This window comes from Paramisgurnus dabryanus, chromosome 17, assembly GCF_030506205.2.
Source record: "Paramisgurnus dabryanus chromosome 17, PD_genome_1.1, whole genome shotgun sequence".
Lineage (NCBI taxonomy): Eukaryota > Metazoa > Chordata > Actinopteri > Cypriniformes > Cobitidae > Paramisgurnus > Paramisgurnus dabryanus.
The window spans coordinates 35736199-35756643 of NC_133353.1; the positions used below are offsets into that span (position 1 = coordinate 35736199).

At 35.4% G+C, this 20445-nt stretch overlaps 3 protein-coding genes across 5 annotated transcripts; all 3 read right to left on the reverse strand.

Annotated features, from left to right (window-relative positions):
* Positions 1 to 335: 335 nt before the first annotated feature.
* On the reverse strand, positions 336 to 4333 carry cox7a2a (cytochrome c oxidase subunit 7A2a). Its single transcript, XM_065288123.2, has 4 exons — positions 4196 to 4333; positions 3632 to 3721; positions 964 to 1048; positions 336 to 543 (listed from the first exon to the last, which is right to left on the reverse strand). The coding sequence occupies exons 1-4, from the start codon at positions 4211 to 4213 to the stop codon at positions 488 to 490; spliced, it is 249 nt and encodes an 82-aa protein (XP_065144195.1). The 5' UTR covers positions 4214 to 4333; the 3' UTR covers positions 336 to 487.
* A 1236-nt stretch (positions 4334 to 5569) lies between these two features.
* Positions 5570 to 10744, reverse strand: tmem30aa (transmembrane protein 30Aa). Its single transcript, XM_065267423.2, has 7 exons — positions 10313 to 10744; positions 10090 to 10209; positions 8508 to 8615; positions 8196 to 8283; positions 7966 to 8109; positions 7053 to 7265; positions 5570 to 6835 (listed from the first exon to the last, which is right to left on the reverse strand). Exons 1-7 carry the CDS (start codon positions 10559 to 10561, stop codon positions 6642 to 6644), a joined length of 1116 nt encoding a protein of 371 aa, XP_065123495.1. The 5' UTR covers positions 10562 to 10744; the 3' UTR covers positions 5570 to 6641.
* A 567-nt stretch (positions 10745 to 11311) lies between these two features.
* Positions 11312 to 19486, reverse strand: filip1a (filamin A interacting protein 1a). Of its 3 annotated transcripts, none has more exons than XM_065288117.2 (5): positions 18395 to 19486; positions 17763 to 17939; positions 17502 to 17680; positions 14420 to 16985; positions 11312 to 13323 (listed from the first exon to the last, which is right to left on the reverse strand). In XM_065288117.2, the coding sequence occupies exons 1-5, from the start codon at positions 18740 to 18742 to the stop codon at positions 13117 to 13119; spliced, it is 3477 nt and encodes a 1158-aa protein (XP_065144189.2). In that variant the 5' UTR covers positions 18743 to 19486; the 3' UTR covers positions 11312 to 13116. The 3 variants fall into 3 exon arrangements, with proteins under 3 accessions (XP_065144189.2, XP_073668538.1, XP_065144187.2); XM_073812437.1 differs by having other exon boundaries at positions 11312 to 13326; positions 18425 to 19485; XM_065288115.2 differs by having other exon boundaries at positions 11312 to 13326; positions 18395 to 19484.
* Positions 19487 to 20445: the final 959 nt, after the last annotated feature.

Genomic DNA, 20445 nt, shown 5'->3' on the forward strand with positions numbered 1-20445 from the left:
TGGGAATTGTAAATAAAACATACCATATGGAAAGTCTAACTTTCACTGTAAGACTTGAGTTGGAAAAAATTATTAAAAATTGGGATAAATGGATACATCTACAATTGAGTACTTTCAACATTGTAAAAACAGCTTTGTTTTCTTTACCCATGATCTTATTTTAGTCTTTTTTTATTGTTCTTTGTTCGCAATAAAAATAACAGTATATAAAAAAAGAATGAACAAGTAGATAAAACATCATTCTATTTCAAAGAAGCTCAAAGATGACATTAATATGTGCATACACCCTTAAACAATTGTGTTTGAGATGAAGCAAAGAAAACTAGTAAAAAGAGTCTGTTTGTACAGTGTGACATTTTATTACATATGATTGCTCTTCAAAGTACAATCAATAAATATTGATCCATGTATTCAAAATATCTGACAAGGACAAATCTGAGGATTAATGATCTTGAAGCTCAGAGAGGTAAATGGATGGGAATGTGTATTACTTCTTCTTAGGCAGTGCTGCATCGACAAGCGAATACACCACAAAACCACACCCTGTAAAAAGAACAGAAGTATTCATGTTTATTGTAGAGAAAAGATTTAATACATTCATATCTATCTCCTAAATGAATCAAATGAAAGAGATAAAACCTGAACACTTGACATTGCAAAAACTTTTATCTTTAATCCTAAATTAAAATATTGTGATGCTCAGTAATGCTCCCCAATATAGGGTCAATCCTGCCAATTGGTACTACTAACTAATTACACTAGCAGCACAACCAATAAAACATATTTACTTTACACCTACAATTAGGATTATAAACAGAAACATATGTTGTTGCAAAATGTATTTAATATTAATAAAATGTTTAATTATCAAAAACCCTATCATTCACTATCATCCAAATTAAACAGGATTTACAAATAAAAAGGCTGATGATATTAATAAATGTCAAATTGTTCACATCTTACCAAAGACAGTAAGGGCCATTGTTGCCCTATACAAGAGAGCATCTTTTGCGCCTCCCTTCAAATGAACTGGCATGCCATTGTCTTCCTGGAAAATAGGAGTGAAACAGCATATTAACACATTTCATATTTCAGCACTGACGTTTAGGAGCCAGAAGTAGACATTTCCACAAGCAGTGTGTGTGGACATGAGCAAAAGAGGCAGCTTAACTCATTCGCCGCCAGCCACATTTTGAAAAGTTGCCCGCCAGCATTTTTTGTGATTTTCACTAGTTTCACAAAATGCCTTACAGGCACATTTTCTTCTAAAAATATATAAACATACAAATATATCAAATGATAAACAGACCCCCTGCTTTCAAACAAACAAAAGGGGAAAAAACTTCTATCCTATCTATATTTTTTTTCTCTGCTTATAAACTATTAAATATGAGTATTTGTCTTTAAAAATAAAATTTTTAGCAAAAAGCTGAAATTGTTGAATTTTTGTGAAGGAATTTTGTTAGAGATCAGATTCAAAACGATTATCAAAACATATACAGAGTTTAAAATAAGTAAATAACATTTTGGCTTCAGTTTTTTCATAAATTGGGTAAGTGTGGTATTGCAGGTTAACAAAAAATTCTTCAGAGACAGTTTTTATGCAAATGTTTTCTCGTAATTGACATCAATGGCAGGGAAAGAGTTAAAGATGCCAAACCAAAATCTTCCATTGAATAAAACAGTGGATATTTTTTAAGAAATTTCACACAGCTATTTTTTCATAAGGCAACAGTTCATAATGACCAGGGAATGCCAAGCTAAAAAAAATCTCCACCATAAAGTAGTTTGCTAGTCTTGGGCACTTATTGTGCATAATTTTCCGATAGTCACATGATCTTACATCTTAAAGATATCTTTTAAAGAAGAGTGAGTCATGCGCAATCTTACTCTGATTATGCTTAATAGGCTGATAACGTGTAAGGTCACTAATCAGGGAAAGGTCAATTGCTTAGTCAAAATCTAGCAGATGGAGATTTCTGCCCATTACCCCATATTTTCTAATCCATAAAAGTATGTTCTCAACTCATGCAGCTGATGGCAAAAACTGCTAAACGATTACGTTCTATTTTACAGTACCTGCAGACATGAGAAGGGATACAACAGTATCGCTTCTGACAGATTTGCAACAACATTTTGTATTACAATGTGGACTATAGGTGGTGACATCAATATCTGTGAGAAACCTGACAAAACGTAAAATCCAATGTAAAAACTGTTTTCTACGTAGCCAATTTATTGACTTCCATAAAACTGCTTAAAGCGAATTTCTGTTGACTGAATCTGTTTTGTGCAAGTAAATGTACCCAATGATTAAATTTTTTCTTACTTAAACTGTGTAAACTGCAAAAATTATTTTCAAGGCATTGTATAATAATCCATAGTATGATTGCATTTTAATCTATTTTAAAGCCACATATGTGTCTTTGACTAACACGACTAATAAAATCATACAATTTAAGATAACTCTGATAATCTGTCACATAACAAGTCATGTGAAAGTATGTTGTACTATGGTAAATATAATTCACGTAAGATTAATGATCTTTGAAAAGAGCAAAATCCAAAAACCAGCCTTTATTTAGCTTGGTCTGTAAGCAAAGTAAGCCAGCATCAAAGCCAGTGACATCATAGTTACAGATTAAGCGAAGCATTACACTACTAGTTTAATTTGACGCTTTGACTATTTCGGCACTGCATGCAATGATTAGTAATCACAGCCTACTACCAAAGTGAACCCTATTAGCGAATCATTTCGTACTTATCTGTTCATCCACAATTTCAGTCCAGAACCTGGGAACAAATTGCAATCTTAACTTTAACAGTACCATTACGAAACATCATCTTATTGTGTGTCTGTGTGTGTATGCGTTATGTCCCAGATGTTTTAAAAGCGGTAATGACATTTCAAAGTTATCTTGAAGCGAGAATCATACCCCTATCATCTGGGACAATCATTTCATAAATCCTGGATGAGCCCCACATTAAAGGGAATAACTTTTAATAAATACAGTTATGTCAACAGCACTTTAAAAACATCTGGGATGTAAAAATATCTAAACACTCTCATACATTAAATGTAAAAATAACTGTAAATATGTTATTCTTTTAGGCTTTTGGTAATAAGTTCCATAAACTTTTGCTGTTAAGTTATGACAGTTCACCCTAAAATGAAAATTCTGTCATAATTTAATCACTGTCATGTTGTTACAAACCTGTAAAAGTTTGCTTGTTCTGATGACCACAAAAAAAGATATTTTGAGGAATATTTGAAACCAAACCAATCATGAGCCCCATTGACTTCCATAGTAGGATAAAAGAATACTATGGAAGTGAATGGGACTTATGATTGGTTTGGTTTCAAATAATCCTCAAAATATCTTCTTTCATGTTCATCAGAACAAAGACACTTTTACAGGTTTGTAACAACATGAGAGTGATTAAATGATGACAGAATTTTTATTTTAGGGTAGCCTATCCCTTTAATTCCTACCAATCAGTTTTACTTTCGGATTCAAATGAGAGCAGCTTATTTTCTTTTTATAAACTGATCAGTAATTAGATGACTAACCTGTAAGACTAGTCTAAACAGTTCATGTAACCAGCCGCAGAGCTAGCACACAGGACTAACCTGAAACAACTTCTGCTTTGCTGGGACTTTATTCTCCAGCTGTCTGGGAGCACTGCTGGTTATGGTCCGTCTGGAGACTTGATGAAGGGTCTAGAAAAAAAAGACAAAGTTATACTTTAATTCATATTTATACCTGTAACAATTAGAATAGAGAAAAAACCCTTCCAAACCAATGTTTCACTGCTAAACCTGGGTCAGAATTATACTAGACAAGAGAATAAGCACATAAAACCTAAAACATCATCTATAATAAATGTAATTGCCAGTCTAATCTATTTGTGAAAATATTATACGACTTGCTAAGGGTTAAAGACAAAAATTAATTATACAAACACACATATAAATTGCATTTAAAGAATATTCACACAACTGAATTGTAACATCTGAACAATTACATTTTATTTCTCCTTTAACGAGCAGGAGGTCACGAGCTCAGATGCTATGCTAACTGCTCTGCTTTCAACAAATCTAGACTTTTACACTATAAAACACATTCAATCTCATATATTTCATCCTCTCTATAGATCAATGAAATGAAACACACATATAATGTTGAAATCTCACCCTTAAGTGCCTAAACATGTTGAGTTTCTCCTTCAGATTGCAACGTTAAGGAAACCGCAAAAGCACAAGGACAGTCGGTAATGTCACTTCCTTCTTCTGCTTGATGCGGTAGCTGAACGAACAGCGCATTACTGCCGCCTGCTGGACAAACACCAGAAATATTCCAGCCAATCGCTACACCGTATGAAAGTGACCTACCCCTTACGCCCAAAAATACATTTCTTTGGCCAAAATATAGGCTAAATACATTTTGTAGAACGTAAAGCTTATTTAAATATATTTTTGAAATTGAAAATATATTTAGTTTTAACGTTTATATATCCTTCATATATATCAACATTAATTTAAAGGGCAACAAATACATATCTAATTTTACAACCCATACAGCAAAAAAATATATTTTCCTGGCCAAAATATAAAAGTTTGTATAAAATATATTTAATTTGAATCTTTTCAAACCTGTTATGTTTACAGATTTATAACATACAAAGTTTTTCTTCTAATGCAACGTGAATATAAATGCTTTAAAATAGATTTATTTTTAAAAATATATTACAAAATATACTACAAATGGTGTAAAGTAAAATGGTAAAATATATTGGTGAAAAATACATTTTTGTAAACATATTTCAAAATTGATTTCAGTACATATATTTTTTGGCCATTTTTTGTATATTTTAAAATACACTTATATTTAAAAAATATATACATTTTTGCCATATGGATGGTTGCTCTATGTAACAAAATCCTCTTTGGGGTAACCGCTTACATTTTTGTTAAAATATGCTTTTAAGAATTTTTTTGACTAAACTGCATATGTCCAGTAATCTGTCATAGCCTACATCAGAAATTAAAGAACACATTTATATCTTCTTATTAAAAAGTCCTATTAAACTTATATAGCATTAAGGATGTGTATGGACTTCCTAAACTAATGCAAAACATTGACAAAATTTACATTTAGGAAATATAAGCATTTAAACCTAGGCCTGTTTTCACAGACAGGGCTTAAATTAAGATAGGAGTAAGCCTTGTTTAAATTAGGACATGTAAGTAGTTTTTATAAATGTGTCTAAGAAAAATTATAACACATGTGGATCAGGGACAAAACATTAGCACTGATATATTTTCCTATATACTGTATGTCAGTGCAAGTTGTTTTTAAAGACAGCTCAAACATACCCATATGGCAACAATATTTTTAAATATATTACAAAATATACAGAAAATGGCAAATATTTGCTGAAATATATTTTTTGTTTCCAAAAATATATTTTGGGCCATTTTTGTACATTTTAAAAATGTTAGCTTAACCAAAAGATTTGAAAATTTCATATCTACATTAGCTGTATTTTTAAGTACAACAGCACAAACTAAGTGCTCATGCTTTAGTTTATTATTTCACTTTGAAATGTAACATTAAAATAATTGACACAGGACGTTTACAGAACTAAGCTGGATCAACTAAACACTCTCTTCAAGTTTCCAACTGCTTAAAAAATGAATACATTTGCTTTTAATACATTTTTCTAGATGCTTACAATTCAGCATTTTACTTATTATATTCGAACACTCTTTGCTGATATGCACGAGTCAAACTGTACATCAGAAATATCACATCATCATAATAAAAAGCATTGCTATATACTGTCTGTGGTGGAATGCATCATACCATCAGTATAAATACTCAAGCAAATAAATCTAACACAGCCTGTAACAAATGTTCAAGTCACATATTTTGCATAAATAAGCCTTTTTTTAGGATTGTAAAGATGTTTTGGAAATGTGATAATATTTTCATATTTTTAATTAAGCACTTTTTTCAACTTCTTATCACTTTAATGCAAAAAAATTAAGTATTATTCAAATCATTAAGTATTTATACATCACGTAACAGTAATGAAAATCTATAAGTGTATTAACATTCAACCAAAGTAAAAACTAAAACTGGTTGCAGTACAGGAATGAGAAGCTTGGGGAAAAATATGCCTTACAAAAATATGCTAACATTAGCTTTGTTTTCTTTATGCTAAATATCTCTCTTTGCTGTTTCCCTTGCATTTGTAAGTCAGCTTTGGAAAAAAGTGCTAAATGTAAATATACTTGAATTAAATCTTCTGCGCATGTTTTTGTGAGAGTAACCGTAAAAATGTATGATACTGTATAAGTTGTTTAATAATACAAACACACAATACTCCTCACACAATACTTTATAGTAAATTAAGAACTACTGACGGGTTCATAATAAACCTTTGGTGAGGATGAGTTATTATGCTTTAAAACAGATCAATTAAAATACCAGTGTATGAACAACACATCTGCGAATAGTCCCTCCAGTTACCTATGTGTTTACATAGGAGCATCTTCATCCATGAGATATGACAGATGAGTCAAACTGTAACCGTGTGACTCGTGCATGCATATCTCATGACTTCACCGACGTGTGTTAATTGGAAATGTCGGCACTGTTGTTGCGGTTGCCGTATTTATGGTGGATGATCAGCAAAACCACTCCCAGGAAGAAACACACGGAGCCCACCGTGATGTAGGCGATGCCCAGAAAAGGGTTCTTTCCCCCCATCCAAGAGATGGTGCTGAGGATCATACGCTTACGGCCATCAAAGCTGCGTACTGGGTAATCTGGTTAACATAATAAAGGAATTCTAAAAATAAATATGTAGTTGTACATATATATATATATATATATATATATATATATATATAGTCCATATACATGAATATGAGAATTATTAACCCAGGGAACTTAATAAACAATATTTATTTATTATTAATTTTTATTTGCATATTAATGAGGCCAGTAACATGCAATTTTCTGAGGTATTATTCTCAAGGATACTGTAGGTCACTTCCAGGCTGTAGTTTCCTGGCTGTAATGTTGGAGTCATGCTGTCTTTCTTCTTCTGAATGATACGGTAGAGTTTTCTAAAGGTTGGGAGAGCAGCTGTTCTCATCCACACAATGAAATCCTCATTGATAAAACCATTGTTGTCAGGATCTGCGAGGTCTAGTTCATAAACCGGCTTATGCCAGTTCACTGGTTTGCTTGTTTCTGTGATGATAAATAATGCCGGTTAGGATATCCTTAAGAAACACACAACAACAAAACTAAACTACCCTAAAATAATCGAATAGTGGTTCATTTTGTTTACAAGCATTCAAATTTGACAGACTTCACCTTGTCACAGAGAATGCAGTCAGATCCACAATCCACCCATCTCTCTCTTATCAATAAAAACAATAAATCATATTGAAATCTGATGTTCACTGGCCACAATCATAAACATGAGTTAACAAATGGTTCTGGATTTCCTAAGCAGCAGGCCACAGTTAGTCAGTAGTCACTATGGACCTCTTGACAAATTACTTTAAACTTGGTGTACCGCAGGGTTGGGTACTGAGTCCGCTGTTATTCACATCTCTGACTCATGAATGCATTGAGCAGTAGAATAACTGCATTTAAAGATGACACCAAAGTTGATGATGGTGATGATTATGTCTGATTATATTTATTAATCTGTACTATAATGAGTCTTACACATACGGCTATTATATATCAACGGTCATGCAAGTATTCTCGTCATATTGAGTCTGATTCTTTCTTTGGAATTTACCATCGATTGAATTTACCTGATTTATATATTTTTTGGGGGGAAAAACTTGTAATATATATTGTATATATATTGTTATATAAAAAACTTGACCCTTGTGGATGAGTGAAGTCTGTCCACCTGTGTCTAAGTTTTATTTACCTTGGAAGGCTGAAAGGTTATTGTTGTTTCCTCCTGGATTTCTAAACTTTACATGTTTGTCAGTCCACCAAGCAATGCCTGTCTTCACCAGATTAACAGCTATTCTGCTTCCATTAGGATGGATATAAAACAGCTCCAAAGTATCTACAAATACAAAATGAATGACAAAAATTCTTAAAAAATGAACATGATTTTATAAAAAAGGAACATAAGTGTATTTGACATCTCACCATTAAATAGACTGTTGGCAATAGCACCACATGGGGCGATGGGTTTCTTGTCACTCGTTCGATACGGCTCGCACTCTTTACTTGGGTTCTGTACAACATTTAGTTATTGATTTAGCAGACACTTTGATCCAAAGTGAAATTTTGCCTATAATTACATGTGAACTTGTTGAAACAGGCTCTCAAATACATTTAAGTTATATCACCATCCTTTTGATGGAAATTGATTGTTAATTTGGCATCTTTTCCAAACTCATTGGTTTTAAATGGTTAAACTCATTGTAAGATATCAGACGTTTGATATGAAAAAGTTACCAGTAAAGAGCTTTTGTCCCCATTCAATTGGCTGTCATCCCTGGACTTGACATAGCGTCTGTGGTTCTGATAGAAGTTGGACAGCCCATAGTACATGAAAACATTGCTCTGGAATAAATAAAAAAAACTACTTAAAGTGAAGTTTAAACACATAAAGCTTTTGTCCTGCTGCTATTTCAGTATATAGATCTGCAGCTTCTGCGATTTGAGTCAATGTGGTACATTTATCTTTACCTTATGAGCGGGAAACAACACTATTTCAACCTGTACACATAATCAATACAATACCCTCTAAAATGCTACTGCATTATACATGAGCCCATTTTAGAGCGATTTATTTGATCAATAAAGACATCATAGACCAAGTAACAATTCCAACTTAATGGGATGTTACTATAAATAAATCACCTTTGCTCAAACATCAAGGACCTTAGTAAGGGAAGTCATATTTAATTCAACACAAATAAAAACGAAACAGTAAGATACTGTTAATTTAAAAAGCAATGTCCGTGCAACGTATCTTACATTCACAATTCATGACTTTTCTCATTTTTTAAGTCTGCGGCTAACAATGTATTTTTAATGATGTACACATCGGTACATACATTGCATATACAGATGTCTGTATAATGTTCTTGTATCTTCCAAAATAAGATAGAAATGTAAGATTTCTGGTTAATACTTCACTTTTTTAATATCACACTAGCTTCTATGGTTATGTTCATCATGGCGAGAGCCACCCTTACGAAAATTAACCTTGGTTTTACTACTAAAAAAAAACATGATTACTATAGTTAAACAATAAGTACAACAAAAAAGCCTTGGTTACTGTAATAAAACCATGGTTTTGCCAATGATAATGAATACCCATAGATAAAAACCATGGCTTTTTTTCGCAGATTAACTGTTAATAAAGATGATAGTTTAAAGTCCATTTGGTAATGTTTATATCTTGATTCACACCTCAAGCGGACGCAGAATCATTAGGTGCTCCGACTCTGATGCCAAATATGATGCAAAATGCATTCCTTATAAAATGGAAAATGTCGATTACAACATTACATTTAGATCTGCTTACGTTGCATCAAATGTTTCTTTTTACTCCACTGTTTATGAAGTGTTGATCATTACAGCCAATCACAGACGTCACGTCACTGTGAGTTTTTCATTAATGAGTAAAATAGCAATAAAATCATTCTGTGTAGTCTATAAGAATATGGCGTTTAAATGTTTTTGATGTTAATAATTATGATAACAGAATGAAGTGTAGCTGTGCACACTGTACTCCTTTAAAAAATGTCCCTGAGGGTAAGGGTGTATTATTGGTTGACAGGTTTTCAATATATAACCTAAAGTTAACTTGTATATCTAAGATGAAGAGAAGCCAATAACCAAAAAAGCTAATAACCACATAATTCAAAACCCAAGATTGCTAAAATTACTAACAATTATCTGATAAAAAAAAGGTCGAGCTTATGTGATTAAGTGTTGATTCTGGAAACATGCATATGTAAGAACAACAACCTGACCATCAACATGTACAAGCATCTAAGTATGAGAAAAAAAAGGATAAAGTATATACTTCAAATGGCTGATCTAGTGTGAAGGGCACGGAGCAGGTACAGGTGCTCGTGCTGTTCCAGCTGTAGTTCTGCGCGCAGTTGTAACACGGACTGAACCGATCAACACCAGTGTAGTCAATCTAAAATAAAACCAACACGTGTTACTGAGAAACAACTTTAGCATTCATGCATTTAATTCAGATCGCACGAGCTCAAAATGTTGCTATGGTAACACGATCGCACCTCAAACTCTTTGATGTTTTTGGAAGTGACGAATAGTCCGATGCCGATGGGGATGAAAACGAGTCCGATCATGAAGAATGCGGGCAGGACGGTGCCCGCGGTCAAGATGGGCTGCCAGGCAGGTAACCGCTGCTGTTTGAAAGCCGTGTTGTCGGGTTTCTTGCTCTTAACGGCGCCCGGGCCACCGGAGCCCACCGATCCCGGAAGATGACCATCCTCATCCTTCGCGTTGTAGCTGGACGCCATCATCGCCCTTTAATCCTCTGAAAGTGAGACGTTGCTGTATAATTGTAACTGTGTTGTGTGTGTTTATCTCGGTGATATCATTGGCGTTTTGTTCAAAGCTTCACGAGAGGATCATCACCAGTAATAGCGAATATTTCTGTAACACAAACGCTCGTGGACAGGACGGGTAAACAAGGAAGCGCAACAGCCAATAGAGTGAAAGCGACGCCGTGACGTCACGGCATTGCCTAGTTTCGCTATTTATTTTTCTGCTAATATTTTAATAATGTAACTAACTGTAATATCACTTGTTCTTGTAATACTGTATGATTATATAGTATTATACAACTATTATTATTATTATTAATATATTATCATAAATGTACAAAAAATGGACAAAACATATTTGCATATTTGTTTTAAAATATATATTTTCTGGCCATTTTTTGTATATTTAAAATATAGGAATAGGAAATATATTCACGTCGCATTGGAAGAAAAACTTGGAAGAAAAACTATGTTTATGTTATAATTAATTTATAATAAAATTTATTTTCAACTTCAAAAATAAATTTTATAAAATTAACTTGTATTTAGCATAATTTCTTATAGATTTTGGCCAAGAATAAATTGTACATTTTCAAAATCAAAAATATATTTAGCATATATTTAAAACATATTTTTGGCCAAACAATTTTTTTGCCCTTTGGGACGTGAGGGTTTATTATCATAACATTACTTAAATTAATACAGCAATTAATAAATCATCCTGTCTGTATTCCTTTATTTAATAAACTATCAAAATGAATTACATTAAATACAATGCAACATACATTGTTTTATACTTACAATATACATAACAAGTTAACAAGTTATTCTTTTTTCTAAATGCATTCTCTTTAAGCCTTTCTAAGTGCTTAATTGTCACAAAAATATTGCACAACGCAATTTTTACTGATAGGAAAAAAGACACAACATTATCCATGCATACAAAATCTCCTAGTTCCATACTATATAAAATCCAGAAATAAGTATGTGTACCAAATAGTCCAAGCCGAGATTTTAAAATAAAGTTTTAAAAATAAAGTTATTTGGGTAGGGATTGTTAAAATCCTTGCCTTGTGTGACTGTTATCTATAATTCATTTGAAATATGAGCTGTCAACCACATATGCACAAATACCAACATATTAGCATATAAAACACAACAGTAGCGACAATAAATAAACATTTTTATGCAAAGTAAACATTACACAACAAGTGACTTGAAATAAACAACAATACCAAAATAAACCAGTAGCTGCATAATGTGTACAAGCCAGGAAGTGACAGCACTGTTAACATTTAAATCAGAATATAGAGCTGAAGGGATGATGTATTCTTGAAGACAAAAGCTGGAAATGAGTGCACGTTTTAGCACTTCCAGTCTCGTCCTGAAGTCAGTGGGTTTTTGGATGGGGTTTGATTAAACACCTTAAAAAAGATCTTTGGTTAGCACAAGCTTTCTCATTTTATTCTACGACAACATAAAACACACACCAGTAATACTTGAAAATTAAAACACTAACATTTTTTATGTTTCTTTAAAAGGGCAGTTGCTGACAAGTTGCGACATGGACTCAATACGTTGTTGGGAATTTTAAACATCACCCTACATAAAAATCTCAAAAACAGCGCAACATGGGCACAATCCCGCAAAAAGGTTCAGTATTTCCTTATCAGTTTATAATAAAGTTTAAAAGAGTTGTTGGAAGCTTGGTGGTGGTGATGATGATGTTAAAGTCGAGTGACTGTGGTGTATTCCGCTTATAGGTTAGCTTTAAATTCCTAGTAAATTAATTTAGACCTAAAAATTCATAAAAGTTGTGTTTATCTATGCAGATGATCTTGATGGACAAAACATGTAAGTATCATAACCTCTTGTTGCTCACAGAACTTATATTTTTGTGATAATCCAAACCCATATGGAAAAATCTCATTGACGTTTTGCCAAGGGATCTTCCAGGTTGGCCTACAAAAATACGTAATCTCTGCAGCTCTCTATTAGGTTTCAGTAATGCAAACAAAGAAAACCATATAATTGACTGAAATAACTAGCAAGAAAAATACTGTACATTTTCACAGGTAGTTTTTTTACCTTGCATCAGTTTACAAATAATAACAATAAAATCTTGCAAAACAGATGATGTCATCAGTAAGACTGTCAATGCATTCAAATTCACAACAACAGTACACAAAAAAAAATGCTTGGTCTGATATTATGTACATTCTAGAGATCGACATCAACACTAAAAATCACAATTCAAAATAGTGTTAATGTTTACTTAATGTCAGAATACACAGATACATTTAAATAGCTGTCAAAAAAAAAAAAAACAGAAACAAGATATAGACTACCCGTCCATTTGCCAGACAAACCTGGATCTCTGTTGCCATCGACTGACATTGTCCTGCAGCAAAGACAAAAAAAGCCAAACTCCATTAACTTGAGGGCAAGAAACATAAGCGTCCTCTTCTGTACTGTAACATTTACAGAAGCCATTGAAGTGCATTCATTTCCAGTAAAAAAAGTCAACAATTTTAACTCTTTCCTCCACCCTGACAGGCTCCGTTGCTTAAAGTTGTTTTCTTCAGCTCAGTGTGCATGGTCTGATTCTCTGCATGTGTTTCCGTTTTAACACCTGTGTTGATCCCAAGAGCCCCAAGCACTGCTTTACCAGTTTTCATTCCTCGAGACATGGGAATACGCGTGAACCCTGAACGTGCTGGTGGAGCATCCAGAACAGGCTGCTGTTAAATAACAAATGGTTAAAAAGACAAATGAATAATAACTGACAAAATGTAATCTTATCATAATGCATCGTAAATTAATTTATTAATAATCATTGTTTTAATAGTGTGACCAAATTGCTTTTGCCTTTTTCTGGATATGGAACAGCATCAGTCGAACTCCTTAAACTAGCCCTCAACTACCCCATAACCAGAGGGAAGTGCTTATAATGCAGCTAAACAAGTATATTGTTAAAGTACTAAGATGATCCCTACCCTAAACTTTACCCTAAAATGCCAACGCTATCTCAAGAGAATTCGTACATATTTTATGAGTTGGCTAATTCGTATTAATTCATAGGACCACATTCATAAGTTTTGGTACGATTTGCCTTGACCCCTGTGACGTTGGGGTTAGGGGTTTGGTTTTGTGTTTTTTTTTTCATGAGAATCGTACGTTTTTGGACGATTAACTTCATATGGATTCATATAAAATAGCCAACTTATAAAATGTGTACAAGTTCTCGTGATATCAGGCTGAAAATGCAGTACCAACACAAGATAAGTAACATCCTTAACTTGCGTTTCCATTACCCTTCAAATTGCGCAAATTGAAATAGCGAATTGAAAATGCGCCCAATGGAAACACGTCAATTTCCATTGACGCTTGGATGAGGTGGTTTTTCAAGCAATTCAAAAAAGGAATATTATATTTGTACAGGTCACCTGACATGCATAAATGTCACATGATCATTGTTTAAATATGGGGCAGTATGTTTGTTTGGAGGACAAAACAAAAGAGGTGTGTTCGACTTCATATAGCGTCAGAAGAACCGACAAGCGCATGACATCAAAATACCTTGAGAGTGATTTGTGAGCCAACTGCTCTGTAAGCTTTCAAGTCGCTCTTGTGGTATTTTGATGTCCTCCGCATGTCGATCTGGGCGGTGCCGTATGAAGTCAAAGACACCCGCGCGAGATTTTTGCAACGACTTATTTAAAGAGAACTAAATTGCGCTTTAGTCGTTTTTTGTCGACATAAGTTTTGCGCAAATCTTTGGAAACGCAGCTATCGCATGACCTTTATTGCTTTATCAGATAAGGGTTCACTCACCACTGAGAGTGTTGGTTTGGCTGGCGCTTTTGTGACTCCGCTCGTCAGTTTAGATGATGATTTACTGACCGTAGCGCTTTGCGCTGAACGAAGCACAGTTCCTGAAACTTCCTTACTCTCAGATGTGACAGAAACCGATTTGGCCATGGAGTTGTGGTTTTCTGTGGGCTTCTTGATCTGCGATCCTAAGTGAAAGTGAGTCTTGCTGTCCTCCGCGGTCACGATATTAGCATGTGCGCCGCACTTCTTGATAGGTGTGGGGACCATTCGTTTTTCAGGAGTCACTTTGTACACAGCTCTACCTGTGATCATATCCACCGGCTCAGGAGAGCTGCTGTTAGATGACATGGATACAGGTGATAAAGATCTGTCCGTACAGGGAGACCTCACCATCCCTGGACTCTTTACTCTTGAGATGGTGGCGATGGTCATTGGGGATCTTGCTCTCTCTGGATTCTTGGACTCTTTGGTTCTGTCATTTGTAGGAATGATGGTTATCTGAGGTTTCTGAATCGCTTGGGGTTGTGCTGCGGTTGATCGTTTCATCACTTCGTTGGAAGAGGAACTAATGTCAATTTGTACACTTCCCTCACTGTTCTGAAGAGCTAGGGTCACTTGATCATGTAATGGTCGATCGACTTCAGAAGATGGAGATTCCTCACAGTTTTCAGAAACACTGCTGTCTTTCTTCTTCATCCAGGGAATCCAGGACTTCTTCAAGGTAGAGTCTGTTGGAGGATAGAGTTCACGCACCGTTGGTCTTTGCTGTGGCTTCTTTAAGCTCTTCTGTTGAAGACCGTTCACGATTCGATTCTCTTCTTGGACAGACTTCTTGATCAAGACAGTGGGGGAGTCATTCTCAGCCGTCCTATTTTCGATCAAATCTGTTTGAACTCCGGTTGATGTCACTGGAACTTCCATCATTCTGCATCCCTTGGTGCAAGGCCGCAAGAGCTTGGTGACCTCAAGTTCTTTGGTGAGGTTTAGGACTTCATCGCTTACGCTCTTTTTCTTGTCCTCCTCTTCCAAGAGCCTCTGTTGCAGTGCAGAGTAATCCACCTGTAACTGGGAAAGCTTGTCCTCCATGTTCATGAGCTCATGAATTTTCTCCTTCAGGGCTTGCACCTCTGCCTGAAGGTTTCTAGCTTTGGCCTCCTCCATCATGAATCGATGTCGTAAATCATCTTCCTCACAGCATGCCTCATCTCGCTCTACTGTCGTACTTGACGCAATTCTTGTTTCCTTAACTTGCTGTGCATTTGGAAACATCTTATCCAACATTTCATCCTCTGATCTGATCAGGTCTCCCTCGAGAGCTTCAAGTTGATAGAGGCGATTCATCATCCTTTCAACCTCCAAAGTCAACTCCTTAACTTTATTTGGATCTTTTCCAGATGCATTCACAGATTTCCTATCTTCTTCATTTATTTCATCGGTAGTGTGCTTCATCACAACATGATCTTTGCATTTGTTTTTAATCTCATCTCTCTCCTTGACCAGATCGGCTATCCTTAACTCCATCTCTGATTTCAATTTCAGACGTTTCTTGCTCTCTTCGATTAGCCTCTCTGTGACCTCCGTCACTTTCTCCTGCTCCGCCTTATACAGTTTGTCGAGTTCCTCTTTCTTCTTTTCCTCCGATCTAATTCTGTCTGCCATGTTCTTGTGCTCATTAAACATGATGACAGTGACCGACTTGAGTTTCATTAGATCTTCTTTCAAATCCAATTCATCCTTTTCCAGTTTTAGCTCGGATGACTCAAGCTCTTTCATGCGAATTTTAAGACTCACTAATTCGTCTGTCAGATCTTTCGTCAGACTCTTCTCATTTTCCAAAGCAGCCTGAAGCTGGGTATATTCTGTTCTGCCCATACTGAAGGTCATCTCTAGTTTATCCAACTGTGTCATTCTCTCTTGCAAATTTTCCACCTTCTGCCTCAGCTCCTTATTTTGGATCTCCTCCGAATAAAGTTTCTTCTTCAACTCATTGCATTTGTTTTCAGTTCTGCTGAGCTCTTCATCTTTCCCATCCATTTCAAGAATGCGTTTGCGCAACGTCTCAACTTCTGCTATCAGATTTGAGTTGCTACATTCGTCCTTTTTCCTCCTCAACTCCCGAATCTCCTCCAGTGATCTCTGAAGGACTTTATTGGTTTCTTCAAGCTCCTCGTTTTTGCTTGACAATTCCATCTGCTTCTCAGACAGCAGCTGATGTTCAGATTCCCGACAGGACAGTTTTGCAGACATTTCTTCTTTATCTTTTGCAAACGTCGAAGTTCTTAATTCTAGCTCAACCTCAAGATCCAGAATCTTCTGACCGTCCTCCTTTGTTTTTGTCTCCGCTTCGCTGAGTTTTTGCTCCTGCTCCTGGAGTTTTTCATGAAGATCTTGAATTTTTCGCCGCTGTTTGTCAATCTTCTCCAAGTGAAGTTCTCGCTCATCGACCATCATCAGTGCAAACGACTTCAGTTTAACAAGTTCTCCAGATGTTCTTCTCATGCGTTTAGAAAAGTCTTTTTCCTTTCTCGTTTGGTAAGCTTTCTCTTGTTTCAGCAACTGCTTTAACCTTGAGAAGAAAACAGTCAGGCAGAAGTAGGTTTATATTTAATATCTGATACTGTATGACTTTTATAAATGAATGCATTATAGTAGATCATTCAGAAGGTTACTGTAAAGGGAAGGCGATCAGTTCTTGTTCAGCATGTGATGCTTTATTTGAGGGCCTTTCAAATCTGAATGAGCTAAACTACAAATAAATAACAAAGCCCTTTTATTGCTCTTACGCCTCGCTGCTGTCACACAGACTGCAATGTAAACGTCCGTGAATGTTTAACTATTAATCCACCTGGCTCTCCTCCACCTACACTATTTACCACAATCACTTTTCATGACAGCCGTTCTAGGCTTTGCTTGTACATCGTTTGAATTTATTTTTAGGTGTTTGGAGTATAGAGCACACAGTACAACAAAAGATAGAACATATGTTTTCTATGGATAACAAATTAGAGTAATTTACTTTTAATCTCTACGTATACAATTTGAATGTGTATTCGTTTTACTTTACAATATTTCTGCGTATCACCTCTCTCGTTCCTGCTCCAGTAGGTTGGTAAAGTCATCGCTCTTGGTCATATAATCCACATGTTTGCGTTTCTCCGTCTCCAGCTCATAAACGGTGCGCCGGTGACTTTTCTCCGCCAGCAATAGCTGTTCCATCATTCTCTGGTACGACTCTTTGTGTTTATCTCGTAATCTGTCCAGCTGAGATACAGACATACAGTTTGATAAGCACACATGCATGATTCAAGCCTGTAGTCAGTGGTATTTGGTTCTGTGTGCACACCTCTGCCGTTGGCTTCTCGTACACATTGTGGTGATGTGCGTGGTTGTTGGTGAGCGCTCCGTCTCTCTCCAGGGCCTGCAGGGGTTTGGTCGGCCACGCGCTGCCATAGCGGCACTTCAGTTCCTCCGGTCGACTCAACATCTGAGACCGCAGCAGACGGATCACATCTTCCCGTGCCTGAGTGATGAGTATAGAGTATGATAATCATAAATGACCTGGGAAATATCACCATACTTCTTCCTGAGGAACTGGAATGTTTGAATAGTGAAATTGTGAGGTTGTAATAATGACTGGATGTGTTGTAGTCTAAACAATATATTCCTAGTCATAATCTTATAATGAAGTATATCAGCCTGTTTTCATCCACAACAGATGGTGCCAGAAACTGAATCAAAATCTCAAAATCTTTCCTGGCTGGAAACTGTGGAATACTTGTAAAATGAAACAGCCATCAGACTTTACATCATTTTAAAAATGTTAAGCTCTGTTTCAGTAATGTTAGGACATAAAGTCACTTTTTCTAGGTCAATAATTAAACCATTTTTGTCACTGGTGGCCCTGTAAAAAACACCATATACAATTTTCTATGTCCTAAATTGTACATCTTTACGTATAATGAAAAAATACTGGACCTGGATTTCTCCTTCCATGATCCCGAGTACCTTCAGAAGGTCGGCTTTAGACAGATCCCTCGACCCAAACATCTCTCCGTCATTCTGTGCTGATTTCTCATCGTTCTCTTCAGCTTTTGTGTCTTTAACTTTGATTATTTTCTCAATGTCCATTATTTTTCCATCATCTTCTTCTTTAATGTCATGTGGTGTTTGTGTGACAAGCAAAACTTCATTCATCGGGCTGTCCGCTGTACTCTCTTTGGACCTCATTTTCCTCCTATAGTCAAGTGTTGGAAGGACACTCAGGCCATTATTATGAGCTACTGTATGAAAACACTTACAGACTGAAAGATTCATGCCACCCATATGCCAGTCTGTTAGAAACAATGTCAATGCAAGCAAGACTGTATAGCATGCATCATGCTTTAACCTCCTAAGACCCGAGCTTTGGTTTGAGTTCCAGTTCCAATTACACAGAATTACGTTTTATGGTGCAATCAACAAAAAATGTGATGTCCACGTATGTATTTTTAACAAATAATGAATGATTTAACCTCATGTACTATGATACGTAATAAGTTACACCATATAGCCCATCATTTAACCGAATCAATAAGTTATTTGAAAAAGTCAATATTTAACCTTCTTAACTTTACCAATTACACCAAACACAAGAGGATAAAGACACCTGCTGGATCACCTGAATAATGCACTGAGTCTCTGAATCGATGAACAAAACCTTTGCTTTCATTTGTCACACAGATGTCCACAGATTAAAGTTTTATTTATAAATCCTGTCTGACAGTTGCTTTGGCCATTCGTAGTAATTTTCCGGGGTGTTTTTTAGAATGCAGGGCTGGGCTGTCATGTGTACAATCCATGGTAAAAAAAAAAATGAAAACCAATGATGATTTCAATGATGGGTCTTATTTCAATGAGCTGTCTCAGCTTACATCTAAATGCACCCTGCTTGACTTTCTTCCCTAGTATTTTTGTCTTGTTTTAAGTACAAATATCTAAAGATTCTTAAATCAAGAATTTTTATTTAATTTTCCTAATGAGCAAAATTAGCTAAGAAAATAAGTTTAGTTTTTAGACTAAAAATATACAATTTAAGTGAATTTGTGCATAAAGCAGCAAAAAAATAAATTATATATATATATATATACACCAAAAAATCTGCCAATAGGGTAAGAATGTTTTTCTTAAAAAAAAAATGTTTTTCTTACCCCATATGTATATATATATATATATATATATATATACAGTCTTGTTCAAAATAATAGCAGTACAATGTGACTAACCAGAATAATCAAGGTTTTTAGTATATTTTTTTATTGCTACGTGGCAAACAAGTTACCAGTAGGTTCAGTAGATTCTCAGAAAACAAATGAGACCCAGCATTCATGATATGCACGCTCTTAAGGCTGTGCAATTGGGCAATTAGTTGAATTAGTTGAAAGGGGTGTGTTCAAAAAAATAGCAGTGTGGCATTCAATCACTGAGGTCATCAATTTTGTGAAGAAACAGGTGTGAATCAGGTGGCCCCTATTTAAGGATGAAGCCAACACTTGTTGAACATGCATTTGAAAGCTGAGGAAAATGGGTCGTTCAAGACATTGTTCAGAAGAACAGCGTACTTTGATTAAAAAGTTGATTGGAGAGGGGAAAACCTATAAAGAGGTGCAAAAAATGATAGGCTGTTCAGCTAAAATGATCTCCAATGCCTTAAAATGGAGAGCAAAACCAGAGAGACGTGGAAGAAAACGGAAGACAACCATCAAAATGGATAGAAGAATAACCAGAATGGCAAAGGCTCAGCCAATGATCACCTCCAGGATGATCAAAGACAGTCTGGAGTTACCTGTAAGTACTGTGACAGTTAGAAGACGTCTGTGTGAAGCTAATCTATTTTCAAGAATCCCCCGCAAAGTCCCTCTGTTAAAAAAAAGGCATGTGCAGAAGAGGTTACAATTTGCCAAAGAACACATCAACTGGCCTAAAGAGAAATGGAGGAACATTTTGTGGACTGATGAGAGTAAAATTTTTCTTTTTGGGTCCAAGGGCCA

Coding starts and splice junctions, on each gene's coding strand:
- cox7a2a (XM_065288123.2), bottom strand. Junction 1,049..3,631: donor CAAAGCAGAAGTTGTTTCAG/GTTAGTCCTGTG, acceptor CCTATTTTCCAG/GAAGACAATGGCATGCCAGT. Junction 544..963: donor AATGGCCCTTACTGTCTTTG/GTAAGATGTGAA, acceptor TTCTTTTTACAG/GGTGTGGTTTTGTGGTGTAT.
- filip1a (XM_065288115.2), bottom strand. CDS start 18,742: ATGGGTGGCATGAATCTTTCAGTCTGTAAGTGTTTTCATACAGTAGCT. Junction 17,940..18,394: donor TCATGGAAGGAGAAATCCAG/GTCCAGTATTTT, acceptor CTCATCACTCAG/GCACGGGAAGATGTGATCCG. Junction 17,681..17,762: donor ACGAGAAGCCAACGGCAGAG/GTGTGCACACAG, acceptor TCTGTATCTCAG/CTGGACAGATTACGAGATAA.
- tmem30aa (XM_065267423.2), bottom strand. CDS start 10,561: ATGATGGCGTCCAGCTACAACGCGAAGGATGAGGATGGTCATCTTCCG. Junction 8,284..8,507: donor GGGACAAAAGCTCTTTACTG/GTAACTTTTTCA, acceptor AATGTTGTACAG/AACCCAAGTAAAGAGTGCGA. Junction 6,836..7,052: donor CAGCCTGGAAGTGACCTACA/GTATCCTTGAGA, acceptor TATGTTAACCAG/ATTACCCAGTACGCAGCTTT.